The sequence below is a fragment of the Denticeps clupeoides genome, chromosome 1, assembly GCF_900700375.1.
Source record: "Denticeps clupeoides chromosome 1, fDenClu1.1, whole genome shotgun sequence".
NCBI lineage: Eukaryota > Metazoa > Chordata > Actinopteri > Clupeiformes > Denticipitidae > Denticeps > Denticeps clupeoides.
Window position 1 is genome coordinate 29,179,157 of NC_041707.1, and position 25,221 is coordinate 29,204,377.

At 39.7% G+C, this 25,221-nt stretch overlaps 2 protein-coding genes across 2 annotated transcripts; one reads left to right on the forward strand and one right to left on the reverse strand.

Annotated features, from left to right (window-relative positions):
- Positions 1-170: 170 nt before the first annotated feature.
- On the reverse strand, positions 171-6,407 carry ivd (isovaleryl-CoA dehydrogenase). The gene is made up of 12 exons (XM_028981569.1): positions 6,160-6,407; positions 5,076-5,165; positions 4,943-4,994; positions 4,529-4,698; positions 4,203-4,296; positions 3,946-4,076; positions 2,690-2,786; positions 2,505-2,598; positions 2,158-2,239; positions 1,900-2,004; positions 1,426-1,498; positions 171-943 (listed from the first exon to the last, which is right to left on the reverse strand). Exons 1-12 carry the CDS (start codon positions 6,280-6,282, stop codon positions 810-812), a joined length of 1,245 nt encoding a protein of 414 aa, XP_028837402.1. The 5' UTR covers positions 6,283-6,407; the 3' UTR covers positions 171-809.
- A 2,250-nt stretch (positions 6,408-8,657) lies between these two features.
- On the forward strand, positions 8,658-22,117 carry itpka (inositol-trisphosphate 3-kinase A). Its single transcript, XM_029000501.1, has 7 exons — positions 8,658-9,328; positions 17,610-17,709; positions 17,972-18,185; positions 19,524-19,728; positions 20,112-20,213; positions 20,539-20,610; positions 20,866-22,117. Exons 1-7 carry the CDS (start codon positions 8,963-8,965, stop codon positions 21,067-21,069), a joined length of 1,263 nt encoding a protein of 420 aa, XP_028856334.1. The 5' UTR covers positions 8,658-8,962; the 3' UTR covers positions 21,070-22,117.
- The last annotated feature ends 3,104 nt before the right edge of the window (positions 22,118-25,221 follow it).

Below are 25,221 nucleotides of genomic sequence, written 5' to 3' on the forward strand. Positions count from 1 at the left end.
GTTGAAATGTAATCATTAAACATAATGGACAAAAATCACTGAGGAACCATTCACTATGCATTCAGCAGTAACATTTATGACTCATATTCTGTTTGTAGACATTTTGTCAACAGGTATAAATTCTCAAAATGGCATTATTCTTGGCAAAACCAGTAAAAAAGAAAAAGCTGTACAGAGAAAATTCAAGTGATTTTATTCCACTCAAAAACAAAGGAACCAGTGAGCACAGGTACAGTGACAATGGAGTCTGTTCAGCACAACCTGAATGCTATAATACAGTCTACTGTAATTAAAGCGACTATCATATCAGTTTCCTGATGTGCATTTACAGAATGTCCTTTTACAGTACTTAATTGTAAATCACTCTGTTGCAATCAATGATATATACAAGACAAGGTGTCATACAGAACATTTCATACAGTGAGCATATACGTTGATACAGATATAAGGCAGAGATATAAGAGGTGAATTGGCAATAGTGACCATATAGACAAATTACGTTTTAAAAAGACTGTCTAATGACCTGAATGCAATATACAGTTTATTTTATAATGAATTTATGGGTTTATCCCTATTCTGGCTATAACGCACAATGGTGGCTGTCAAGAATAAACAAGATATAAACAGTAAATATTTCAAACATTTATTTGTGTAATTAGATTATGGTTAAAATACAGAGTTGGGTGCTGAAGCCTATTCTTGAAAATAAATAGAAATATAACAGAAACTCCATTCTCTCCACCTTTGTCTCATGCTTCAGGTTGTAAGGCCATAATAATGTTGTATCTAATTTTTTTGAGTAATACCATTTATTTGAACATTGCATTGAATGATCTTCCAATGACCATTCGTCTGACCTCGCTTGTTCCAGCTCCAATCTCATACAGCTTTGCATCCCGAAGGAAGCGGCCCATGGGGTAATCATTAATGTAACCATTCCCACCTTAAAGAAATAATAATTATTATTAAAGAATCTGAAAATGAACGGTACAATATAAATGACATAATTAATAATTCATTTACATTACATTGTGATTCATGTGAATTTAATACAAGTATATACTTCAAAGTGTTATTTATGAAGAACAATATCTCATTGTTTTCTTATTAATTCAGTTATATGCCAATGACTATGGCAAATGTGAAAAATATTGCTTTCTTGAAGTTCCTTTTTAAAAACATTTATTTATTAAATTAAAGGATTGATTTTGTCCTTGTGAAATAAAGCTACTTTGACAAAATTTGGACTTATCTAAACCATGTATTATTAATCTTTACAGCCAATAATTGTGCAGCCACTGTAGTATTTAATATATAATATAAAGTAAAATGCTGTATGTGCAAGTTCTAGGAGCAGAAAAGGCTGCAGAAAAAAAAAAAAAAACAGTAGCAGAAAAAGGCCAATAATGGAAAGCAGCCACTCACCCAAGCACTGAATCCCATCCAGGGCAACCTGAGTAGCGTTCTCAGCACAGTAAAGGATTACGCCAGCACAGTCCTGCAACAACACTACAAATCAATACTGCCACCATGGTTTTAAGTCACAGGATAGAGATCTGAGGTTCAAATCATTTGTATATGAAAACCATGACAGTACTAGGGGTGTCCAGAATTTGTCCAGAAATCCAGGACATTGCAGGGAGTGGTTTCGTCCACTGGTGCTTACAGTATATGGCGTATAGTAGCCTGTTAAACTGAAACAATGGCCGAAAGCCCTCCCCATGAGCTAATGTCCAATCACTGCTCACTCCATTCACTCACCGAAAAACAAAAGGTAATAACCTATGCCTTGTTCTCTTTACGCATTAAAAACATGGCCTAAAAACAATTCAGGATAATACACGCACACTTTGTTAATTAGTTCATTTTGAATTTTAAAATACATTTTTGAAAACTCACCATTGGGCTAAAATGTCCCTTGTCACAGGCACGGGCAACATTGTACAAGTACTGCCTACAAGAGCTCAGCCGAGTGTACATGTCTGCCATCTTTCCTTGCATCAGCTATCCAAAAATAAAAAAGCAGTTATACAGATATCCTCTGGCATCTTTACAACCTACAACAAACAAGGTTCACCAAATTTATGGTCTTCCTCTTCCAGGAATCAACAGTGACGTTTGACTTACTACAGCAATGGTAGACTTTGACTTCCTCACCTGAAAGAGACCTATCTTCTGTCCAAAGGCTTCACGGACATGCAGATAAGGAATTGCATGGTCCAAAACAGCCTGCATGATGCTGAAGGTGAAGAACATTTTTATCCATTAATAAATATTTATAAAAGTTCTCTGTTCACAGTAAGTTAATGCTAATTTTGTTAATTAGTTCACGATAACAGTCATGCAAGAAACAAAGACATGCGTAATAGGACCAAAACATCTTTGCTAATCTGGTAAAAATAGAAGTAAGATCATAAAAGGTCATGTGTTAATTTTCATTCTGAGCATTCCTCAATAAAATGTATAGAATTCTATTAATCATTAATTAAAAATCCACTTCTTACCCAACAGGCCCAGCAGCCAGGACAAGTCTCTCTAAATCCAGCCCACTCATCAGGACATAAACACCTTTGTTGAGATGGCCCAAGATGTTCTCCACTACAATCAAATACAGGCACATTTTAATTCTAAATCCATTGATCTTGGAGAGAATAGAGAATGTCAATAGCTATGAAAGGCTGGTCGTGACCTGGAACTTTACAGTCTTCAAAGATCAGCTCACAAGTGCTGGAGCCCCTCATGCCCAATTTATCCAGCTTCTGAGCAGTGCTGAAACCTGGCATGTTCTGGGATGGGAAAGCGCAAGTTGTAAACTATTTAAAATTAGACCCCATACCCTGACTTGGCATATTACAACAGGCCCACAGAATTAACAGGGTTTCTGCAGGTTTATGGAAGACAAATGTAAGACTTTTTAAGATCTGTTTTAAGGCCACTTTCATCATCGGGGTTGTCAACCACATTTGTCCAAGGGCCGAGTTTTCTCGGCAGACACTGTGAAGGCCAGATGCAATATTAAATGTATTTTAAGATATATATCATTATTATATATATATTTTCCTTCCAAGACTCTTATTCTGACTCACATTACCTGTACTGCAGCAAAATAATAGGGGGCAACTGCGAAATTTTTGGTTTCTTATCTCAGGGCTGCACGATTCGGGAAATAGTCATATTATGATTACTGTAATCAATACTATGATATGTGATATGATAAATGGCACTTGCTTGGCTATAAGTAAAAAAAAAAAAATATATATATATATATCACATAAAATGACTAAATCCTTACATCACTGCAAATGTTACTTTCCCAATATTGCACAGTCATAAGTAAATAAATTGGAAAATCAGGAACATTTTAACAAAGATGCACCATATATAGTAGTATATAGGAACTGCTGGATATAAATGGGATATTTTTTTTGTGCTGATACAAATTTGTCTACCTCATGTTGTTGCACTTTTAACTACAAGTTCGCTGTTGCCGGACTCAATATCCATTCCCACCCGAGCTGTCATTGTGACGTCACACATAGGACTTGTAAATGTGTGGGGTGCTTTAAGTGAGCAGTGCTGTTGAGGCTTTTATGGAGTTATATTTGTGCCACAGTTGAGTGAACATGAAATTCTGTGCACAGAAAATGTCACCCAAGTGAGCAAAATATGATACGAGCGAAATATGAGTGTGTGTGTGTGTGTCCAGACGCTCTGGCTTCCTCTCACTAGGTGGACTGGTGACTCAAAAGTGGCCATAGGTGTGAGTTTGTTTGTGTGTGTGCAGTGGTTTTCCACCCTGTGCTGGGTGACTCCCTACCCTGCCCCCAATGTGCCGTGACCCTGGATTAAACGGTTACAGATAGTGAGTGAGTGTGGGATGGTCAATGTCTGTATTTGTAAGTGTCCAAAATGTAGACACACATCCCAAGTGTTGGTCATAGTTACCTTCTCTACAATAAAAGCAGTAATCCCACGAGCTGCTGCCTCTGGTTCCGTCTTTGCATAGACTATGAGAACATCAGCCTCTGGCCCATTGGTTATCCAGAATTTATTACCATTGAGTACATAGTGGTCACCTTAAATGCAAAAATAAAGCAACGCAAAGAATGCAACAGGATGTTAATACAAAATATACTTAAGTAGTCTGGATGATGTAAACGTTGCTTTAAGGGCACAGAGATTAATCAAAAAGTATAGCCCACCTTTATTCTTTGCAGTTAGCCTCATTGAAACCACATCTGAACCAGAGTTTGACTCACTCATGGCCAAGGCACCCATGTGCTCACCAGTCAACAGCTGGAATATAAATACAAAAAAAATTGAAAAGTTAGAAAAGCCCTCATACAACACAGTATCGGCCAGTATTATTATTTCAGTAACTATCCCATTTTAACTGATGGTCTGATTTATGCTAAATGTCACCACAAGCAGATTCAACCAGGAATGGGCTACACTGGCATAAAGGATAGCTTGAACTTTCACCAAATAAAAGGTAACAAGTTTTAAACAGCATTGACCGAGCTCTCACCTTGGGTAGATACTTCTCCTTCTGCTTCTCATTGCCATTGCGCACCAACTGATTAACACACAGATTAGAATGTGCTCCATAACTGAGTGCAATACCTCCAGCAACTCTGGACATTTCTTCCATCACAATGACATGATCAAGGTAGCCGAGTCCAGAGCCACCATACTCCACTGTCACCAAGAAAATTAAAGCATATGAACTATTATGGTTGAATGTGTGTACAAAAGGATTAAAACAGATTGCTGTGACTAATGACTGGCAACCAATGTGGACCATTCAGTGTGGTCAACAAGTCGTGTGTAATTGAATGGAATGTCTAAAGTAAAATCACAGATAAGTAATTAGTAATAAGCAATCACATTATTTCTTAATAAAATAGATCAAATGATTTGAGAAAAGTGGCCAACCTGTTACCTGGGGCAGTGATGCCAAGGAGTCCCATCTCCCCCATCTCCTTCCAGTATTTCTGGAAAGACATCAGCCAATTCATTTAATAGATCAATTCCGCAAAAAAGTGACAGGCGGCAGAGAAGTGACACTGACGTACCCTCTGCCCCTTGAATTCATTGGTCTTGTCAATCTCATCTGCATATGGTGCCAGTTTTTCCTGGAAGAATCTCTGGACAGACTGTCTCAACTGGTGGACACACACACAAAAAATGATGAATTAGAAATAATTTAACTGTGCTCCATCTAAATTAGACTAATACACAAAAGTTTGGAAGCTATGGTGAATGCTCTTATACAGTAAAAAATATAAAAAAGCTGGGTGGCCTTGATGGGAAGCCAGTGTGTATGCAGTGTGAACTTATGTGTTCAGTTTCTTGTATCCCACTGGTCAAAACCAAAGAACACGTCTCTCTCTCTCGCAATCTTATTAATTAAACAATTAGAAGTTTAATACTTTTAATCATTAAACTCACCACACTCCTCGCAATAATTAGGATAGACAAATTATTATATTCCACAACAAAAGTCCACTGGAGGGTAGGAATGTGAAGGCTAGAAAAACAAAAGGTTTAGGGAACCGCAGGAATTTTCATCTGGAAGGGATCTTGTTGCACAGCAATTTAATAGCAGCACTTGAGGAAAGACACTGATCTAAATCATCCTTCCTGTCAAAGAAACACAGTGTCCTTTAAATTCCGAGTCATCCAATCAGAACAGCGCTCCCAACCCCGCCCCTCGCTTCACCAATGGCCGAAACCACGCAGCGCATCTACAATACATCAAAGGGTAACAAATATAATTTGACAGAGTATTCACCCAATACAACAAGAGAAAAGCAGCGTCATCAGCAGACACTGACAAATTCAGCAAATTCTGACCCTAACAGTGGCGCGAAGCACAGTTACGTAAGACAGGCATCGCGGGGGTACAGTAAAGTACAGTACAGCTCACATGACAACTGTCGTCGCATTTGTTAAGACACAAGATCTTTTTTTTACCCTTCTCTTTTCTAAAAGTCCAGGGGGGGGATATGAATGATCGCCTTTAATTCGACCCTCTGACCCCACGTATTTCTGAAGAGTATTGCACCACCAGGCGGACCTTCACAGGCCATGAAAATCCGAAACCCCGTCCTGGTTTGTAGCCTAGTTCGTAGACCTGCAGCGGTGCAGGTGCATTACCTGTCTTTGATCTTCTGTCAGCCCGTTCACCACGTCGTCCACGGGCACTGCCCCCGCGCACCCGCGTCGCGGCACCGCTGCGAACCTGCAGTACGAGCGCAGTGCCCTCCGTACCACAAACATCGTGAAAACAAACGAGTCTCGGAGAAGGTCAAATAACGACACAAGTGCTCGATGTGAGAGGCTTTACTATTCCAACTTTCCTCGTGTTCTTCTGGGGCATTCAGAGAGAAACCGAGGGGGCTCTTGTGTTCTACCGCCACCTGCTGGATGGAGTGTGAATAGGAAACTATGGAAAGCGGTTTTAACATGTAAAGAAACCACATTCCTATCTGTAATTGATTTTGCATATAGTTATAAGTGTATATATACCGGTAAAAAACTATATTCTCAGTAGTCTAAATGACAATTAAAGATATTCAAAACATCATTATTACTAGTACAAATTCTATTTCCAGATATCTGGAAATCTATTCTTTGTAGTCTGAATAATTTTTTAGATATCTTTAAACCTTTTGTTCAACATTTTTAACATTAAATGTTTTAACATTTAATAGCTAAAATGAGTATGTATTGCAGATATCCATAATTGAATTATTCCTAGTCACAATTAACATTTCCAATATCCACAATGAAACTCTTCCTATCCACCATTTCTCTTTAAGACATCCAGCTCATTATTCTTTCTAGGAGAAATGATGTAACGTTTCCCATTCATGTCTGTTTTGCTGTCTATTTCAGATGTCCAAAATTACATTTCAGATATCCAGAATGAGTTTTCTACCCATCTGCAGTAACATCCTTACTAGGAGAAATGCACATGTGAGATATTTACAATGCAGTTCTTACTTTTCACAATATTCATTGTGAATATAATAACTCTTCATTTTATATCTCATCAGGAGAGTTTCATTGTGGATATTGGAAATGATAAATTTATGGATATCTGCAATACATATTTTATCTATTATGTTAAAACTACTTGCAATAGGAGACATGAATATACACATTTATTCTGTATACATGTTTTTATATAAAAGTTGTTTGAGGAGCCATGTAATGTATTGAATGTTTGTACTTTGAGAAATGAACCTCAATTCATTTAAAGTGACCCTCTGACCCCACGAAAGTGAAGTGATTGTCATTGTGATGTCACAACAGTAGTGGGTCTCATCACCAACAACAATGAGTCTGCCTACAGAGAGGAGATAAAACATCTGGTGGATTGGTGCCGGAGCAACAACCTGACTTCCAATGTCACCAAGACCAAAGAGATGGTTGTCAACTTCAGGAAGAAACTGACTGTCCCCACACCACTGCACATTGATGGATCTGCTGTTGAGATTGTCAGCAGCGTAAAGTTCTTTGGTGTGCACATGACAGACGACCTCTCCTGGAGCCTCAACACCACTTCCACCACCAAGAAAGCCCAGCAACATCTGCATCTCTCATGTGTCACGTCTGCATCTCTATGCAATCCCATCTCTCATCTCCTCCACATAGCACTCACCTGTTTGTCCCGTTTGTCCTTGTTCAGTGTACAGAAAAGTTTTAATTTTCTTTTATAGTAGTGTAGAGTATTTAATTTTTAGTTAGTATAGTATAGTTTAGTGTGTGTGTACATTTCTGTCTTTTACGATTGCACTATCAGGGGTCTGTGTGAAACAACATTTCAATGCACGGTGTACTGTGAATACTGTTGTACTGACAATAAACCTTTCTTGAATTTTGAATCATACGATTATGAGTCCACTTCCTTACCTGCTAGATCACAACTGCCCCTTCATCCACACAGCTGACACAAATGATCAGATCATGTTATAGGTGGATTATTCTTTGGTTATTTTGTTATTTACCCATAAAAATGTGTTCGCATCATAATGCATATTGTTGATGTTACATGTTATTGTATACAATAAAATATTATTAATATTTTGCAGTAATGGACTGTATCCTTTACTACAAAAATGTATTATTTACTGTTTTTTACTGTTTTCATTTGCAGACCTTGGTTATTTTTCCCTCTTTGTTTGATCTGATGTATGATGTCAGTAATTTTTAGATTATAATGAAACATTCCACATTATACTTGCGTCTGGACACATAATTTGCTCTAAATTCTATTTACAATTTATTTACAATTTATTGAAGTAATCTGTCACTCCTAATAGTTTAGCATTGACGTGATGTAAATAAACCAGGTTGCAGCAGGTTTGATTGGCTCGTTTTACATTATGGAAATGCTAAAATATTAAGTGCGACAGATTACTTAAATTTACTTAAGTTTAGCCAGTGTTCACTTTTTCCAGTGTGAAGATTGTCTTGCCGTCGCTCCCCATTTGAGCCTCTGTCTCACATATGTCTCTATACTATTTTAAAACTTGCATTAAACAACGCCATTAATTCACGGCATTTTAAATTGATCGACGGCGCTAATAAAATAGTAAGAAAAACGCCCCCGCCCACAGGGGGCGCTCCTCCGTCACCTCTGTAAGGCCCGAGGCATTCTCGCTACTGACTGGTTTACTGTGATTATCTGTTTTACAATCGACATTATCAGTAAAACGAAAACAATCCCAACAAGATCAACGATCTGAATGAATGTGTCGGCATATGTCAGACGCAACGAGACGCCCGTGTGGGACAGAAGGAGAAAACGAAGAAGAAGTTGTTCTCCGTCCGCTGCAGTCAGGAAGAGGGGGAAAATTGAAATAATGCGGAAGACGGATCTGCTCCGCGGTACGGGCGGGTGGCGCCCGGGTCCCCTCGGCAGGCGGGGGGCTTGCGTGTCCTGAAGCGAGGCATGCCGAAAGAGAGGCGGAGGTCTTCCAGGGAGGTAGGACGAGCCGGGTACAACCTCGCGGAGACAGAGATTTGTGATGAAGTGGCGCAGATGGCGGAGCCGGGCGGGTGCGCGGCTGCGTCGGTGAAGTCCCGCACGGTCCCCCAGGTGACCATCACCCCCGAGGACGACGAGGGATGCACGCGGGAGATGAAGCAGGAGGACCTGGACGAAGTGAACGGGAGGCTGCGGAGGAAACTGTCCAACTCCTCCATCTCCTCCACCGGCTCGTCGGTGTTCGAGGAGTCCGAGGACGACGTGATCAGCGACAGCGAGACCAAAAGCAAAGGGATCGTCACCCTGGAGCAGCTGGTGGACTCTGGAGAAGTAAGTATTTCTCGTGTGTGTGGATGTGAGGAGATTTTCTTCTCTGGATACTCAGCGACTTCAGTGTGTGTGTGTGTATGCGTGTGGATTTCACGTGAAATGATGTGTGAATTATGTAGTATAAATGACTTATAATGTATAAAGACAGAAAATAAATAATTGGAAATTAGATTGAATGCTAATTACCTCCATCATTCAAATGAGCTTAAAGTAAACATGTTTTATTGATTTGTTTTTTTATTATGGTGTGTGTGTCTGTTTGAACTGGTATTAACTATATGGACGCTGCTGCACCTTGTGCAAGTATATCAGAGCTCAGAAATATAGAGCTAAATTCATTTAGATCTTTTGGTTTTCAACTGCTGGACTAATTAATACTGAGGAGATAATAAGTATTTGTTGGGTTAAAATGTAATGCTAGAAAAATGTACAGAGGATGTATGTAGGTAAATAGACCAAAGAGAGTTATCGTAGATACAAAACCTTTTCAATTGCAGCACTTCAAAGTTACAATGGTGCTGCTGGCATCAGAAATACTTTAAATTGGAGGAAAAATGAACTTTTGTATTTTAAAGAGCAGCAGGTGCTGCTGCTGGTGGTGGTTTTTAGACTAGAACATTTCCACTAGTCAGGTCAACCTTCCACTCCATAACATCATGGAACTGCTTTTTTAAGAAAAATATATTTATTTTCCTCTCTTTGCTTTTCTTTCTTTCTTTCTGTTTTTCTTCCAATAATGATGCTCCATAGAAATGGTGTATAACTGTATAATTATAATTCCACTGTGGGAAGTTGCTCTGTTTGTTATTATTATCCTCATATTTCCAGTAGGATAAGCACAGAAGACATGCTGAACACACATATGTTGAATATGTTCTATTGTTAGCAGGTTTTACACTCTGTGGGATCTGCTTAACATAGGCTTGTGTTCCGGACTCTGTCGGGTTGTCAGGAAGGTCTGTGTTCTATTCTGTCCCAGCTGCGACCATAGAAGGCCTTCAGCTGTCACCATCCTTTAAACAATGAGGGCCAATTAGGATTTAACCGACCCAGCGGACCCCATCTGCCAGGGGAACACACCCTGAAGCGCGTGCTGAGCCTGTTTGTTGATCTTGTCTTATTTATCCCAGGGTTTAAGGGAATAAAATGTAGAAAGAAAGGTTAAACATGTACTTGCACACAGATTATACACATACACACCCTCTAATATTTACATTCTGTTGGCACCTACTAACCGGATTCCAAAAAAGTTGGGACACTATACAAATTGTGAATAAAAACTGAATGCAATGATGTGGAGGTGCCAACTTCTAATATTTTATTCAGAATAGAACATAAATCACGTAACAAAAGTTTAAACTGAGAAACCTTCCTCTTTATGATGCGCCAAATGTTCTCTATAGGTGAAAGATCTGGACTGCAGACTGGCCATTTCAGTACCAGGATCCTTCTCCTACGCATCTATGATGTTGTGATTGATGCGGAATGTGGTCTGGCATTATCTTGTTGAAAAATGCAGGGTCTTCCCTGAAAGAGATGAACCTGAATATATTTTTCTGCATTGATGGTACCTTTCCAGACAGAGCGTTGATAACAACTTGGGTTGTCCTTTTTGGTCCGGATGACATGGCATCCCAGATTTCCAAAAAGAACTTTGAATCGTGACTCGTCTGACCACAGAATAGTCTTCCATTTTGTCACACTCCATTTTAAATGATCCCTGCCCCAGTGGAAACGCCTGAGCTTGTGGATCTTGCTTAGAAATGGCTTCTTCTTTGCACTGTATGGTTTCAGCTGGCAGCGGCGGATTGCACGGTGGATTGTGTTCACTGACCATGTTTTCTGGAAGTATTCCTGAGCCCATTCTGTGATTTACTTTACAGTAGCATTCCTGGTTGTGGTGCAGTGTCGTTTAAGGGCCCGAAGATCACGGGCATCCAGTATGGTTTTACGCACAGAGATTGTTCCAGATTCTCTGAATGTTCGGATTATGTTATGCACAGTTGATGATGATAGATGCGAAGTCTTTGCAATTTTTAGCTGGGGAACACCTTTCTGATATTGCTCCACTTTCTGTGCAAGATTGTGGGAATTGGTGATCTTCTACACATCTTGGCTTCTGAGGGACACTGCCACTCTGAGAAGCTCTTTTTATACCCAATCATGTTGCCAATTGACCTAATTAGTGTTAATTGGTCTTCCAGCTCTTCGTTATGCTCAAATTTACATTTTCCAGCCTCTTATTGCTACTTGTCCCAACTTTTTTGGGATTTGTTGACACCGTGAAATTTTGAATCAACATATTTTTCCTTTAAAATGATACATATACTTGGTTTAAACGTTTGATCTGTCATCTACGTTCTATTACAAATAAAATATTGACATTTGCCATCTCCACATCATTGCATTCAGTTTTTATTCACAATTTGTTTAGTGTCCCAACTTTTTTGGAATCCGGATTGCAGTATAACAAATTATTAATAACACATTTAACCTAATCCTAAATGAATTAAACATATTTGGAAAATTGCATTGACCTGTGGTTACTGGAGTATTCTCTGTCTCTGTGTGTGTATATGTGCTTGAGGCATGGCCAAGTGTTCAGAGACCTGTTGTCCTTTTGTTGTCACGTATCCGCCGCATATCAGCTTGAGCCACTTTGACATTTAAGCAGAAACCACTCAACGCTGTAAACAAAGGTTTGTGTTTTGCATGAAAGCAATGTGTGTGTGTGTGTGTGTGTGTGTATGTTTTTTTACCTGTGAATGGCTGATGGTTATTATCTGTTTCAGTGTAAGAAATTAAGTAAATTTGGAAGAGGAATTTCTGTTTTTGATATAACATTCTTTTTTTAAACACTCTTCTGCTGCTGCTTCTTCTTTTTATATGTCATAGAGCAAGCAGTTTGCACAACCAGATCCCCACTACTACACACACACACACGCACTCCCACACGTGCATTCACACGTTCTTACTCGCCCACTGCTGTACACAAATCAAATGCCAGCATGGCACTTCAGAATAAAAGCAAACAGCAGTCAATGTTTTCAGGCCAGACTTCTTAATTGGACTTTTATCTGTGTTTGTGCTCTTTTGAAGCGGATAAAAAAACCTGATTACTTCAGCAGAACAGTGGGGTTGTGAGTCGTCACCTGCTGAGGAAAAGAAAAAAACCTCAAGTTTTACATGCAGCAAATGCTTACACAAGCGCTTAAACAAATTTTGGACGAAAAGCAACATCAACAAAACGAAAGGCTTCATGTGTACTAGCTAGGGTGCATGCAGCGGTGGGGAACAGAGTTTCATGTGGCACGTCTTGCCTCAGGCACACACTTACTTGGGGTGTGGCGCTGGAATGAGAACATTAGCACAGTGACGAATAGCATCAACCGAGTGACATTCCTTGTCCAGACTGCTGCCAGTTGGGGCAGTGGTGTCTTAGGTGCCACTGAGCAAAGCACCGTCCCCACACACTGCTCACCGGGTGCCTTCCAAGGGTGATGGATTAAAGGCAGAGGACATATTTCATTGTGTGCACCGTGCGCTGTGTTTCAGAATGGCAATCACTTCACTTGCATGTTCAAGTTTCTGCATTGAGGAGTATGAAGACTGTGATTGACTAACAAGGTGTGCACTGGCTGAGTAAAACCACTTGGGGAAAATAAAGCATTTGTTTTCTTCGAAAGGCAGCTTCTGTTTGACTCACACCAGTCCCACTTGTGTCACAAACACTCATTGGGCGCTTTTAACTCCAGCATGCAGCTAATCTCAACCTGGAACTAGCCTAGTGGGTAACACACTCCCTTATGATCCAGAATACCACAAAGTCACAGGTTTAAAGCCCATTTATTACCATTGTGTCCTTGAAAGATGTCTGATAAGTGCCATAAATGTAAATGTAAAAATAACCTGTCCGATCATTTGGTGTCTTGACATTTGTGTGTTGTTGCCACATGCTAATTATCTGACTCAAACTTAACCTTTAGCCATTATGTTTGCCTTTTGCTTCCTAGTCTAGCTACTCTGTTTATTTGCACTGCAGACCACAGTGCTAGATGACAGCATCACCTTATTTTCAGATGATCACAAGAAGGAATCAGCTATGTTTATGGATTGAATGCATATTGACATTGAAAAACGTGTGAAATAGACCAGAAAATCAGATTCACTGTGTGTGCATCCTGCTCAGTTTGATAGTTGAGTGGGGCCCAGGGGATTCCTTAACAGAAAATCTGTTCATCTGAAATTTGTCTTGGTAGTATTGACATTTATGTCATTTTAACAGACGCCCTTATCCAGAGTGACTTGAAATCATTAGTTACTTACACACTGCTACCCAGGTGCATGTCATGTCTGCCCACTGCTCACCAAAGGTGATGGGTTAAAAGCAGAGGACACATTTCATTGTGTGCACCATGTGCAGTGTTTCACAATGACAATCACTTCATTTGCAAGTTCAAGTTTCTGCATTGAGGATTGTGAAAACTGTGGTTTTAAAAGATGCCCTTATCCAGAGTGACTTACAATGAGTAGTTACAGGGAGATTTCCCCTGGAGACACTTAGGGTTAAGTGTTTTGCTTAGGGACACAATGTAGTAAGTGGAGCTTTGGCAGCCACCGATTGGGCATCATTTTAAAAGATGAGCGATGTCTGTAATTTCATCATAGATATATGTGAGAAACAGAAAAAAATCTAGGAAATCACATTGTAAAGAATTTATTTGTATAATGTGCAGAAAACATGTATTTGGCCAATAGCCAAATTTGGCCAGTTCACCTCAATACTTTGCAATGTAACCTTCGTTGGCAATGACAGAGGTCAAACTTTCCTGTAGTTCTTCACCAGGTTTGCACATAGCATAACTGGTAATTTGGCCCATTTTTCCATGCAGATCTTCTCAAGAGCTGTGATGTTTTAAGGCTGTTGCTGGGCACAGATTCTATATTGGATTGAGGTTTGGAGAATAACTGGGCCATTCCACAACCTGTTTTTGACGTAGCCACTTCTTCATTGCCTGGTGTTTGGGATCATTGTCATGATGGAAGATCCAGCCATGCTTCAATGCTCTTACTTTTTTGCCCAAAATCTCACGATACCTAGCTCAGTTAATCCTTTATTTAATTTGGATCAGTCAACCTGTATCCATTGCTGAAAATCAGCCCCAAAGCATAATGTTTATGGTGTATAATGGTCTCTGGAAAACTTTAGACCAGCCTGGACATGTGCTGGCTGAAGTGGGGGACCTTTCGAGTGCTTCAGGATTTTAATCCATGACGATGTAGTGTGTTACTAATGTTAACCTTTGTTACTGGTTCCAGCTCTTTTCAGGTCATTGACCAGTTCCCCCCATGTACATCTGGGCTGTTTGCTCACCATTCTCAAGATCATTTGTACCCCACGATGTGAGATCTTGCAAGTCGAGGGAGATAGTCAGTGATTCCATTTTCTAAAAATTGCTCCAACAGTTGCTCTCTTCACAGTAAGATGTTTGCCTGTTGTAGATTGGATCATCTCATTGGCTCATGTAGATTGGCAGTGGTGGCCTAGTGGGTAAGGAAGCGGACCTGTAATGGGGTTGCTGTTTCGAATCTTGGGGGCTACTGAGGTGCCACTGGGCATAGCATCATCCCCACACACTTCTCACCAGCTGCCTTTCTTGGCTGCTCACTATTCACCAAAGTCCTCTGAATGCAAAGGACACATTTCGTTGTGTGCACTGTGTGTTGCTGTGTTTCAAAATGACAATCACTTCACTTTCACTCAGTGTTGTGCAGGGGTAAACACCTAGTGGGTAACACACTAGAAAAGTGTGTTACCCAATAGGCTACTAACACCCCCTTAATAGTACATGAAAAAGTTGAAAGGGGGCTTTTTATAAATAACCCATGTGTTTGCCCTGATCTAGTTTACTGCCTCAAGTAGGTCATCACACAACCAATGCCCTGCTTGCATAAGCACAACCAGGCACAACAGGCACCATCTTGCTGTCTTGAGCTACTCATAGTAAAAAAAATCTTTCTTTATTATGTTCCTTATTCCCATTAGAGTAGGTAGTCCTCCAGTGTTGCTCATGTCCATTCACTGTTATTACCAGGTTCTGTATGTCACAGCAGTAAAGGTGTAGAGTTGCCCTTTTAGCAATTGAGGCTTTGAATAAAAAGCTGAAACATTTTTATCTTGTTGTGCCTTGGTCACAATGAAAATAATGTAAATATGATCACAAAAGACTTGCCCTGAACAGCATTTCATATGAATTGGGCCTAATTGCATTAGCTCCATGCCCACTTTTGGAGTCTATGGTTTACAGCATGTTAATAACAGTATCATCCAACTGATGACTGACTTCCTCTTTAAACTTACAGGCACAATAGTAAACTATAATTTGGAAAAACAATAAACCTCACGGACATTGGAAGAAGTGGAATATGTTCTTCTGGCCAAAACTGGTGACCAAGAACAGCTTTAAGAGCAACTGACATGAACCACAGGCATGGTCCACAAATGGTGCCAACTGCAATGACTGTAAGAAAATAGGAAAAAATAAAATATCATTTTAATATCTAGTGTTGTATCTTGTTCTGAGGACCTGTCACAATACTATTGACACAATACTATTGCCACACATAATTGTACAGTGCAGTGACTATACAATTAACATAACATCAGCATTTAAATAATGTTAAATACATTCAGTAGTTATGTAGGAATGTATAATTTCACGGTGCTGGTTTCTATGGTCAAAAGTAAATGAGTGAATGTCAGTGACACATTTATGGCCCTTGTACTTGTATTACTGGTACAATCAACAGTGAGCATGTCAGTATATGTAATGGTGTTGCAAGGGTGTGTTTTCAAGTATGACAAACACAACCAGTCTGTGATAAGGTGTCAGTGCTCTGAATTTTATGCTGTATTTCGCAAAATGGGAGTGGCGAGGAGGGTGTGATGTGAATGGAGGAACAGTTGACAGTTTATCTGAAAGTAGCTCCGGGTTGTTATAGGCTGGTTGACTGCTGCACTGTGACTCACACAGTCTGTAGTCTCGACAACACTTGAGACTACAGGGAAGAAGAATAAAGATCTTTCACTGGTAGCATGCTCAACAATGGAATGTAATGCACAAAGAGGAATCATGTAGTTTCAATAATGCTGTTAAATGGATGAACTTTTATGAAAACTTTGTTGAGGGCCAGATAAGTGTGTGATAGTCTGTTGTAGGAGGAGCAGTTATCTGATGACATTGCTTGTTTTTGTTAGTTGAGAGTTGAGTTAGTTTAGTTTTGTCCTTATATACACCCAAACTGTTAAATATCACTATTATAAATTAATGAATATTTATAACCATTACAATGCAATATTTAATTGCTATATTCCCAGCAATAGCCATGGATAATTTTAAGTGTCATTTTTATTTACTTTAGTGTACTATGCTTTAGAAGAGTCTCTCTTGACATTTACTCCCACACAGTTATTGTCATAGACTGCAGATAATATCACTGCATTGAAGATATACCTCTGCAGTGTTTAGCCTCAATATTGTAACCCATTTTAATAACCAGTAGAAGGATCACTTAACCATGCCTTTGTCCTTTAGCCATTATCTACCAGTCAGTATTTCCAGTCACCTTGGTGACTGAATATTTTCACTTCAGTATGCTGAGAGGACCTACATGCTTCTAAATAGTTACATCTAACCAGAATAAATATTAATTTTAGAATCCCTTGTCTGGAGAGATGTATGCAGAATGACATCTTTTTGCAAAAAGAGGCGAAACAATCATTAGAGTCATCCCACACAAAAGACCATTTTGGAATATCACTACAAGCTAACTGCGCTGAAGTGTTGAATGTGTCTACCAGTCTTTGGACTACGCGGTGCATGACTCAGACTGTCTGTTATGGATTGTTAAAATTGCATGTCTTTTCTGATACACTTCTAGGAAGCAATGTCATTGAGAGAACACTTTTTATATTATTAGCATTTGACTGTTGATTGCCGAAGTACCCCATCGCGTCTGGGGTAACCACAGCAGATGTTTTGCATTTTCCCCCTTACATAAAAAAGCTAGTTTGTATGCAATGTGACTGGGTTGACTCAACTGGAACCTTAGTAACAGGTGCTGAGTGTCTGGAGTATGTTGAAAATAAAGAGTTTCCGCTGCCTTTCACGCTGCCAGAGGTTTAGACATATGGGGAGGCCCAAGAGGGACATTGTTCTTTAAAGGAAAGCCATGTGCTGCCACGGCCTTTGTGACTAACTACTCTGACCCATTTCCACAGCAAAACAAGTCCTGGTGGAAGCTAAAAACCCTAGTGAACCTGCCGCTCCTTGCCAGTCAACGTAAGCGCATCTCCTGGGTTCAGCTTGCTGGACACAAAGGTATGAATTTAAGCAGTGTATTATACAGTAATTTATACGATAAATCTTGTACTAATTGCTTATCGCGTAACATGCAGGAATGTGAAAAACAGTTAGTTTTGACCTTTTTTTTATCATGATGAATCACATGAACAATTGCACAATTGAATCACTAGGGTGGTAGCTCGCCTAAGAACCAAAAGACCACAAAAGTCTGTTGTAGTCATTTATTTCTGGCCATTTATTTTTTTCAAATAAATGAATCCTGTCTTTCTTCATCCAGGTTGTTTCAAAGCGGGTGGTGAGGGCATCATCTTAAAGAAGTACTCAGAGAACGAGAAGATTTGCTTTGAACACCTAAAAGATGATGTCCTGAGCCACTTTGTGCCAACATATCATGGAGTTGTTGAGAGTGACGGGGAGCAATTCCTTCAGATGACCGACCTGCTGGGAACATTTGAGGGTCCAAATGTTATGGACTGTAAGATGGGTGTGAGGTAGGACCATCAAGCTCCAAATTAGACACTACATATTCTGCTTCATATCCTCTGGGTGTCGACTTGTATCCCAAAATAGGTTTTCCCTTCGTCTGTTTAGTTGTACATCTGATTCATTTACCTGTTTGACCTGCATAAAAAGCGTCATTGGCATTGGGTCATTCATTTCAAAATGTTTTACAATTTCTACATAATTATTATTCTAATAAACATTTAACTGGTTATTGTAGTCAGTCACCCACTTTCCATAATTGCTTAGCCATATTCAGGGAGTCCCCCACACTGGGCACCGCAGGGCACATACATCCTCACTCACACCTACAGACAATTCTGTCGCCAATTTACTTTATGTGCGAGAGGAAACCAGCCCAACACCACAACGCACCAACACAAGGAGTGCATGCAAATTCAGCACACACAAGGTCCGTGACAGGATTCAAACTCACAACCTTGGAAGTGTGAGGCCATGCCACTAACCGTCAAGCCAAGGTGCGGCCCTCTACGCTTTAAGAATGCATAAAAACTAAGTAGTTTGCAAGGTTATCCACCTGTGTGGATAATCCACTTCAACTGCACCTTTAAAAGTATACTAAAATGGGAAGTAGCCAAAAACCCTTTAAAGAACTGAATACAACTAAAATATGACTCAACCAGGGTTACTTCTCTCTTGTCTTCCCACTTCAGCTGAGATAGGCATACTGTTGGAACTGTACGTGCAGAATCCTAAGCAGTGGTGCTGACAGGGCTTCAGGGCGTGTGATTCTGTGAGGCACCTGCTCAGGATCCTGCATGACTTCCTGCAGGGGAGGGAGGGGCAAGACTCTAAAATGACACATTACTGTCAACTGAGCAGCACACTTCCTGTGTATACAGAGATAGAACCACACAGTCACACACATGCATGGGGCGTCCCTGAGGACTTCCTTTTTGTGAGTACAGGCATGCGCATGCCCTGAAACACACACACACATATGCATGCACACATTGTTGCACAGGGTGCGATGAGGAGTCCCTCTCTGACTTCCTCTTTTTTTTCAATAGTGAAACTTAAATTCATAGTGTTTTAAAGCTCAAATAACACTTCCCATACACTGGTATGTGTACCATGGTAGATACCAAATTGTAGATTCCAAATTGAAAGCTATTTTGCAGTACCAATAAGTTATTGAAGGTATTACCTGGAACTTACATTATGTAAGTTTTGGTAGAAGTCTGAAGTCTTTCACTGAAGGTGGCTTTGCTGCTAAACAAGCTGCTGCCATGTCCATCAAGCACAATTAAATTAAAATGTCTTGTTAATACCTTTGTCTGATCACCTCATGTAATGTCCACGTTTAGAACCTATTTGGAAGGAGAACTTGTGAGAGCTTGTGAAAGACCAAAGCTACGACAGGACCTGTATGAGAAGATGGTGGAGGTAGACCGTGAGGCGCCCACCCCTGAGGAACACAAACAGAAAGCTGTAACAAAGCCCAGGTACATGCAGTGGAGAGAGACTCTGAGTTCTACTCATACTCTGGGCTTCCGGATTGAAGGTGTTAAGGTAAGGACCAATTGGTTGTTGGCCTCTGTTGGCCCAGTACACCTTTTAGCAAACTGATCTATTGACCTGGCCTTCTGTACTATTGTCAAAGTGGTATTACTGATGAAGTAATCTTGTCCAGAGGGTCTGTTTAAACCCTTTGCAAAAAATGTTGAAAATGATGATCTTTCTGTTTGCTCTGTGAATGGAAGAATAAATTCTGGATTTTCCTCAGAGTAAATGATTGTTCTCTACTTCTTCTACCTCTTCCACCAGTAGAAATGAAAGTGGTATATTAATCAGCTTTCTGATGACATACTGCCCCCTACTTCATTTGATATACAAATATGCCAGCCTGCCTAATTACACATCTTGGTCATGAATTAAAGTTATTTCTCTTGTAGAAAGCAGACGGCACTTGTCACACAGATTTCAAGAGGACCAGATCAAAGGAACAAGTCATGCAAGTCTTTAGGGACTTTGTTGGGGGGAACAAAAATGTAATAGTAAGTGACATTGCTTATCTGATCTAATCTATTCTACATTGCCTGGAATAAAATAATGAATTGGAATACATTAGACTTGGATGTTGTAGTTTTAAAAATGGATAAGAATCTATTTATAAATAGTGCCATAGGTTTATCAGACTTTTATGGGGAAACACTCACTGGATCAACAGTACCCCACCCTGTTCTGTTGTCTTATGATGTAACATTTAACTGCTGAAAGCAAATGCTTGCTTTGGATTCTCAGTAATGGCTTAATGAACAAAGTTCATGCAAATATTGGCTCATGTAGCACCTTTTTCCACCCTCACATGTTTTTTCCCAGAATGCTTACGTGAGTAAACTTAAGGAGATCAAGCAAACCCTGGATATGTCAGAGTTTTTCAAAAGACACGAGGTGAGGTGGCCTGCATTTGCAAAACATACTATTCTTGATACAAATGTTACCCATGCTTATCAGGAGGTCAGCTCTGGCCACACAATCTAAACAATGGACTATAGGTAAAACTAGGTTTTTCTGTTATCAATGGGTGGAACCTGTAGTGTTTCAGGATGAATAGAAGGAGTTATTATGTTTCTGTGTTGAACTATTGTCTGCAGTTGAGATTTTTTTTATGTGTAATGAGCAGCCTGCCTTGACTTTGTCCTTCAGGTCATTGGGAGTTCGCTTTTGTTCATCCACAACCGTGTGGCTCGGGCTGAGGTTTGGCTCATTGACTTTGGGAAAACCACACAGTTGCCCGAGGGTCAGACCCTTCAGCACTGCGTACCATGGCAAGAGGGGAACCGTGAGGATGGCTACCTGTGGGGCCTGGAAAACCTAATTCAGATTCTGTCTTCAGTGGCTACTGAGTGACCATTGACCTCAGTTAACTTGAATTTGGACAGATGGGATTTTCAATGGATGAAAACCACACCATTTTTTCTCTCACACAAGGCCCACACAAGTGAAGTAGTCTAATATCCTTACCCTTAGTAATTATGCATCACATTGGCTAAGGGAACACACACATGTCCAGAAATTATTTTAAAAAGCATAAAGAAGCCTGCTTTTAACAATCTCAGGGCTTTTGTTTCACAGTTTTTATTTATCTATTTCATTCAATCTATTGGCAAAATGCACACTGATATTGACCAAAATATTGCCCTGTTTGGACTTCGGTTGTAATTAGGTAATTAGATTTTAAAATCCCACTGCAGAAGTGATTGGGTAAACATTTAAATTTTGAGATTGTAACAGTGCTTTTTATTAACTCCTGAGTCATAATTCACATTCAAATGCAGTCCCCTTAATTTATATTGGCGTTTATTACTGAACATTCCATAAATGGAAAGCACATGACATCAAATGAATCACCTTAAAAAAAACAGGGAACCTGTTTTAAATGAGTGGGAGCATGTCAGTGTTGGTGTGTTCACATAAAAGCTGCAATGGCAACCTATATAATGCTTAGGTGTCATATTTAAGCCATTTTTTTATTAACCAATTTGGTTGTGCTGTGAAACTAGAGCTCTAGAGACTATATTGATGGATTTGGAGATCATGCCTACTGTGTGAAAGCACAAATGTCTTCAAATTCTCGGCAAAAAAAAAAAGAGGAATATATTGACACCCCCACTGAAAGATGATGAGTGTTGGTTATAAATAGCTTAACCCATTGCATTAATGGAATGCTACACTACCATCACAGCTCTCAAAACTGTTAACCACAAAGGGACTACAGACAATGCTGTTGTAAAACTGACTTCTTATGTAACACACAGGTAATGGAGACAAAATCTGTCATCACACCTTCACATAAATACACTATTGTGTTAACTATGCAAAAATGCATTTAAAAGAGCTGTACATTTTCTTTATGTTTTTGTTGGGAAATTTATTTTGAATAAAATCTGAAAACATGGACAGTGTCCACCTATTTGCTCAGTAGACAGTCTATTAAACTGGTGCTCATTATCGAGACTTTTTCTCATTTCCAAAACAAGATGGAGTGAAATACTCTACTCACCAATTTATTGTGAGAGACTTAGTGGATGTCATAAATATGGTGTTTGTTTAGCTTCAGACATTTTTGGGATAGGGAGGCAAGTGTATTGGGATGATAGACACACTTCATTTTGTGTTTTCCATGTAATAGTCTCATTGTGTACAGGTGTGCCTTATATTGGGGCCAATACCAAGAGACAACTTTTCTCAATGTGACTTCTGTGGGTATAAAAAGCTGGTATTGTCAGTAAGTGATTCCAAATTTTATCATTCAAACTGCCATGAACACACAACGTCACTTATCGTATGAGCAGTGTCACCTGGCCATAGCAGGCCTTCGGGTCGGTGGCAGACAGTCAGATGTTGCTTGTGAACTTGGTGTATCTCAAAGTGTCATCAGCAGACTTCCACGAAGACACAGAGCTACTTGCAGAGTTCATGACAGACCCAGGAGTGGAGCCCCACGAGTGACAGATCGCAATGATGACCAATATCTAAGGACCTATGCACTCAGACATTGTTAAGCAACTGCCACACAGCTGCAGGCCTGTTTACAAGATGCGAGGGGAACTAGGGTTTCCAGCAAACCATTCGCAACCGACTCCACCGCTTTGGCTTGAATGACAGATGACCGTTGCAGGTGACTCCACTGACACCAAGACACAGCTGTGAACGTTTGCAGTGGGCACAAGACCATGTGACCTGGACAATGCAGCAGTGGTTTACCATCCTGTTCACTGATGAGTGTTGTTGGAGAAGGCGAGGTGAGCGATACACTGAGGCCAGCATGGTCCCCAGGGTTTGCTTTGGTGGAAGAGGTGTAACAGTCAGGGCAGGCATCACCAGTTATTGTACATGGATCAGTCATTGCACGTTCTTACCTCACAGACATCATAGAACACAACGGCTCGACTTCAGTAAGTGCCTCATATGATTGCCTCATATGGTATGGCCATCAATATCCCCTGACCTGAACCCCATAGCATGTCTGGGATCAGTTAAACCAGAGACTGAATGATTGTACCCCACCCCCACGTGACCTGGCAGAACTGCATGTAGCAGTTGTGGAAGAGTGGAACGCATTGCCTCAGAACAACACCACGAAGCTGTCAAGCTGTCGTTGCGGCAAAGGGTGGAAACAACCACAATTGACATTGTCAATTTTTGTTATTTGGGGCTATCCCTGTTGTTGTCTAAATTTTTGGGGTAATGATTATTAAACTAACGAAAATTGTGTTTCTTCTCATACATTATTATTAGAATCTAATACACATTTCTGGATCCACATGTTTGGTTGCATTACATTTATTGCATTAATCAGACGCCCTTATCCAGAGCGACTTACAGTCAATAGTTACAGGGGACAGTCCCCCTGGAGCAATTTAGGGTTAAGTGTCTTGCTCAGGGACACAATGGTAGTAAGTGGGATTTGAACCTGGGTCTTCTGGTTCATAGGCGAGTGTGTTAGCCACTAGGCTACTACCACCCTTGCATAATTCTGAAACAGCTTGGCTTCTCTTGTGAAGATCCCAGCCACTTCCTTTTAAAATAAGTACAGCAAATCTCTATCATTGTGCCATAATGGAGTGGACTGTTCATTGAGGCAATGTCCTTTATTGGGAATAAAATATTCAAAAACAGGATATTTCAGCAATAAAAGTAGCAAAGAAACCTATAGCTTTTCAATAGTAAACACAATTTAAAACAGAAATACTTACAGAAAGTAATAGGGTAGCTGTCCATTCAAATACATTAATGTACTCAAATGAAGGCTAGCACCTCCTGATTTCATAAGATGGACTGCAGGAGCTTACAACACATTGTAGGGCTGAGGCAGACCAATGGCAGTGATTTGCAACATATCAGAAACAAAACAAAAGAGTAATATCAGGACAAAATTCACTATAAGCAACGAGTGAATTTACATAAAATATGTATTGAAGTGCACTATTTATAAATACTGAATTGTTCTTATGGTGTGGGCTTTGATAAATACAAAAGAAGAACAATTAGGCAAAATAAAATAAATAATGTTTCCACAGAGTCTGTCTTGCTCCAGAGTTTGACATACTAAAACCACTGATATAGACCAGAGTTTCACTGTCAGTCCATGGATCAAAACGATTGTGGTAAACCTTAGAAGTTGTGTTTCACTAAAGAAAGAAAAAGAAATCCAAATGCACAAAAACAGAAGAAAATCAGTAGTATGGTAATAAATATATACAACCACCCTTCACCCTTAGCTTAGGAAGTATTATATACCAAAAATATACCATATAGATAAATCAGGTATTATATAGGTATTATAATGTCCTATAAATAAGTCACCATAAATATAATATGGCTTTACGCAGTGCCTGAGTTAACATAGCACAATTTTTTAGAGCTTTTAAAAGAGTTGTTTGGCTATAGTTCATAATTAGACCATTTTGCACTGGCCATTTGTTTGAGAAGGGTACATAAAGGTACTGCCAGTTCTGTAGTCTGTGGATCATTCTGCTTGGAAATGTTTTCATACTGGTGCTAATTGCAGAGCTACGTAAATTCAAAGACATCCTCTGTATTTACATAAATTAAACCGATCGATCAAGAAATTTAATGATGTATGTGCATGTGACTTTTTAACAGGTGTGGGTTTAAATCATTCAGAATGATGATGCTTGTGTGACATTGTCAATTATCTGGCTTCACATTGAGTATAAAAAAAAAAATCACTAAAGATTGTTGAAAATATGAAATAATTATACACCATCAAAAGGGCAGTTAGTTTATCTTTTTTCCAAAATACAGACAACTACCAAACAGTTCTCTCTTGTTTAAACTTGCTGTTTGGAGTGTAGTGCTGTGCTTAGCATCAATTCTAAAATAGTGCCCACTGTGATCTCTTGCCCACAGTGTCCTATGGCTTTAATGAGCTCCCCAGCAAATGAATCTCTGACAACCTTCCAAAACAAGGTGGTTTCAGTACTTTGAATTGGATTTACAAACTAGAATAGGTCATTAATTACTGTGGAGTTAAAG

Bases quoted from the DNA above. Each gene is read 5' to 3' on its own strand.
- ivd (XM_028981569.1), bottom strand. From the start codon at position 6,282: ATGTTTGTGGTACGGAGGGCACTGCGCTCGTACTGCAGGTTCGCAGCG. The intron at 4,699-4,942 runs GTAACAGGTTGG...TCTTGGTGACAG, and splicing joins CCTTGGCATCACTGCCCCAG to TGGAGTATGGTGGCTCTGGA. The intron at 944-1,425 runs GTGAGTGGCTGC...TATTTCTTTAAG, and splicing joins GGATGGGATTCAGTGCTTGG to GTGGGAATGGTTACATTAAT.
- itpka (XM_029000501.1), top strand. From the start codon at position 8,963: ATGCCGAAAGAGAGGCGGAGGTCTTCCAGGGAGGTAGGACGAGCCGGG. The intron at 18,186-19,523 runs GTAGGACCATCA...GTCCACGTTTAG, and splicing joins GACTGTAAGATGGGTGTGAG to AACCTATTTGGAAGGAGAAC. The intron at 20,214-20,538 runs GTAAGTGACATT...GTTTTTTCCCAG, and splicing joins GGGGGAACAAAAATGTAATA to AATGCTTACGTGAGTAAACT.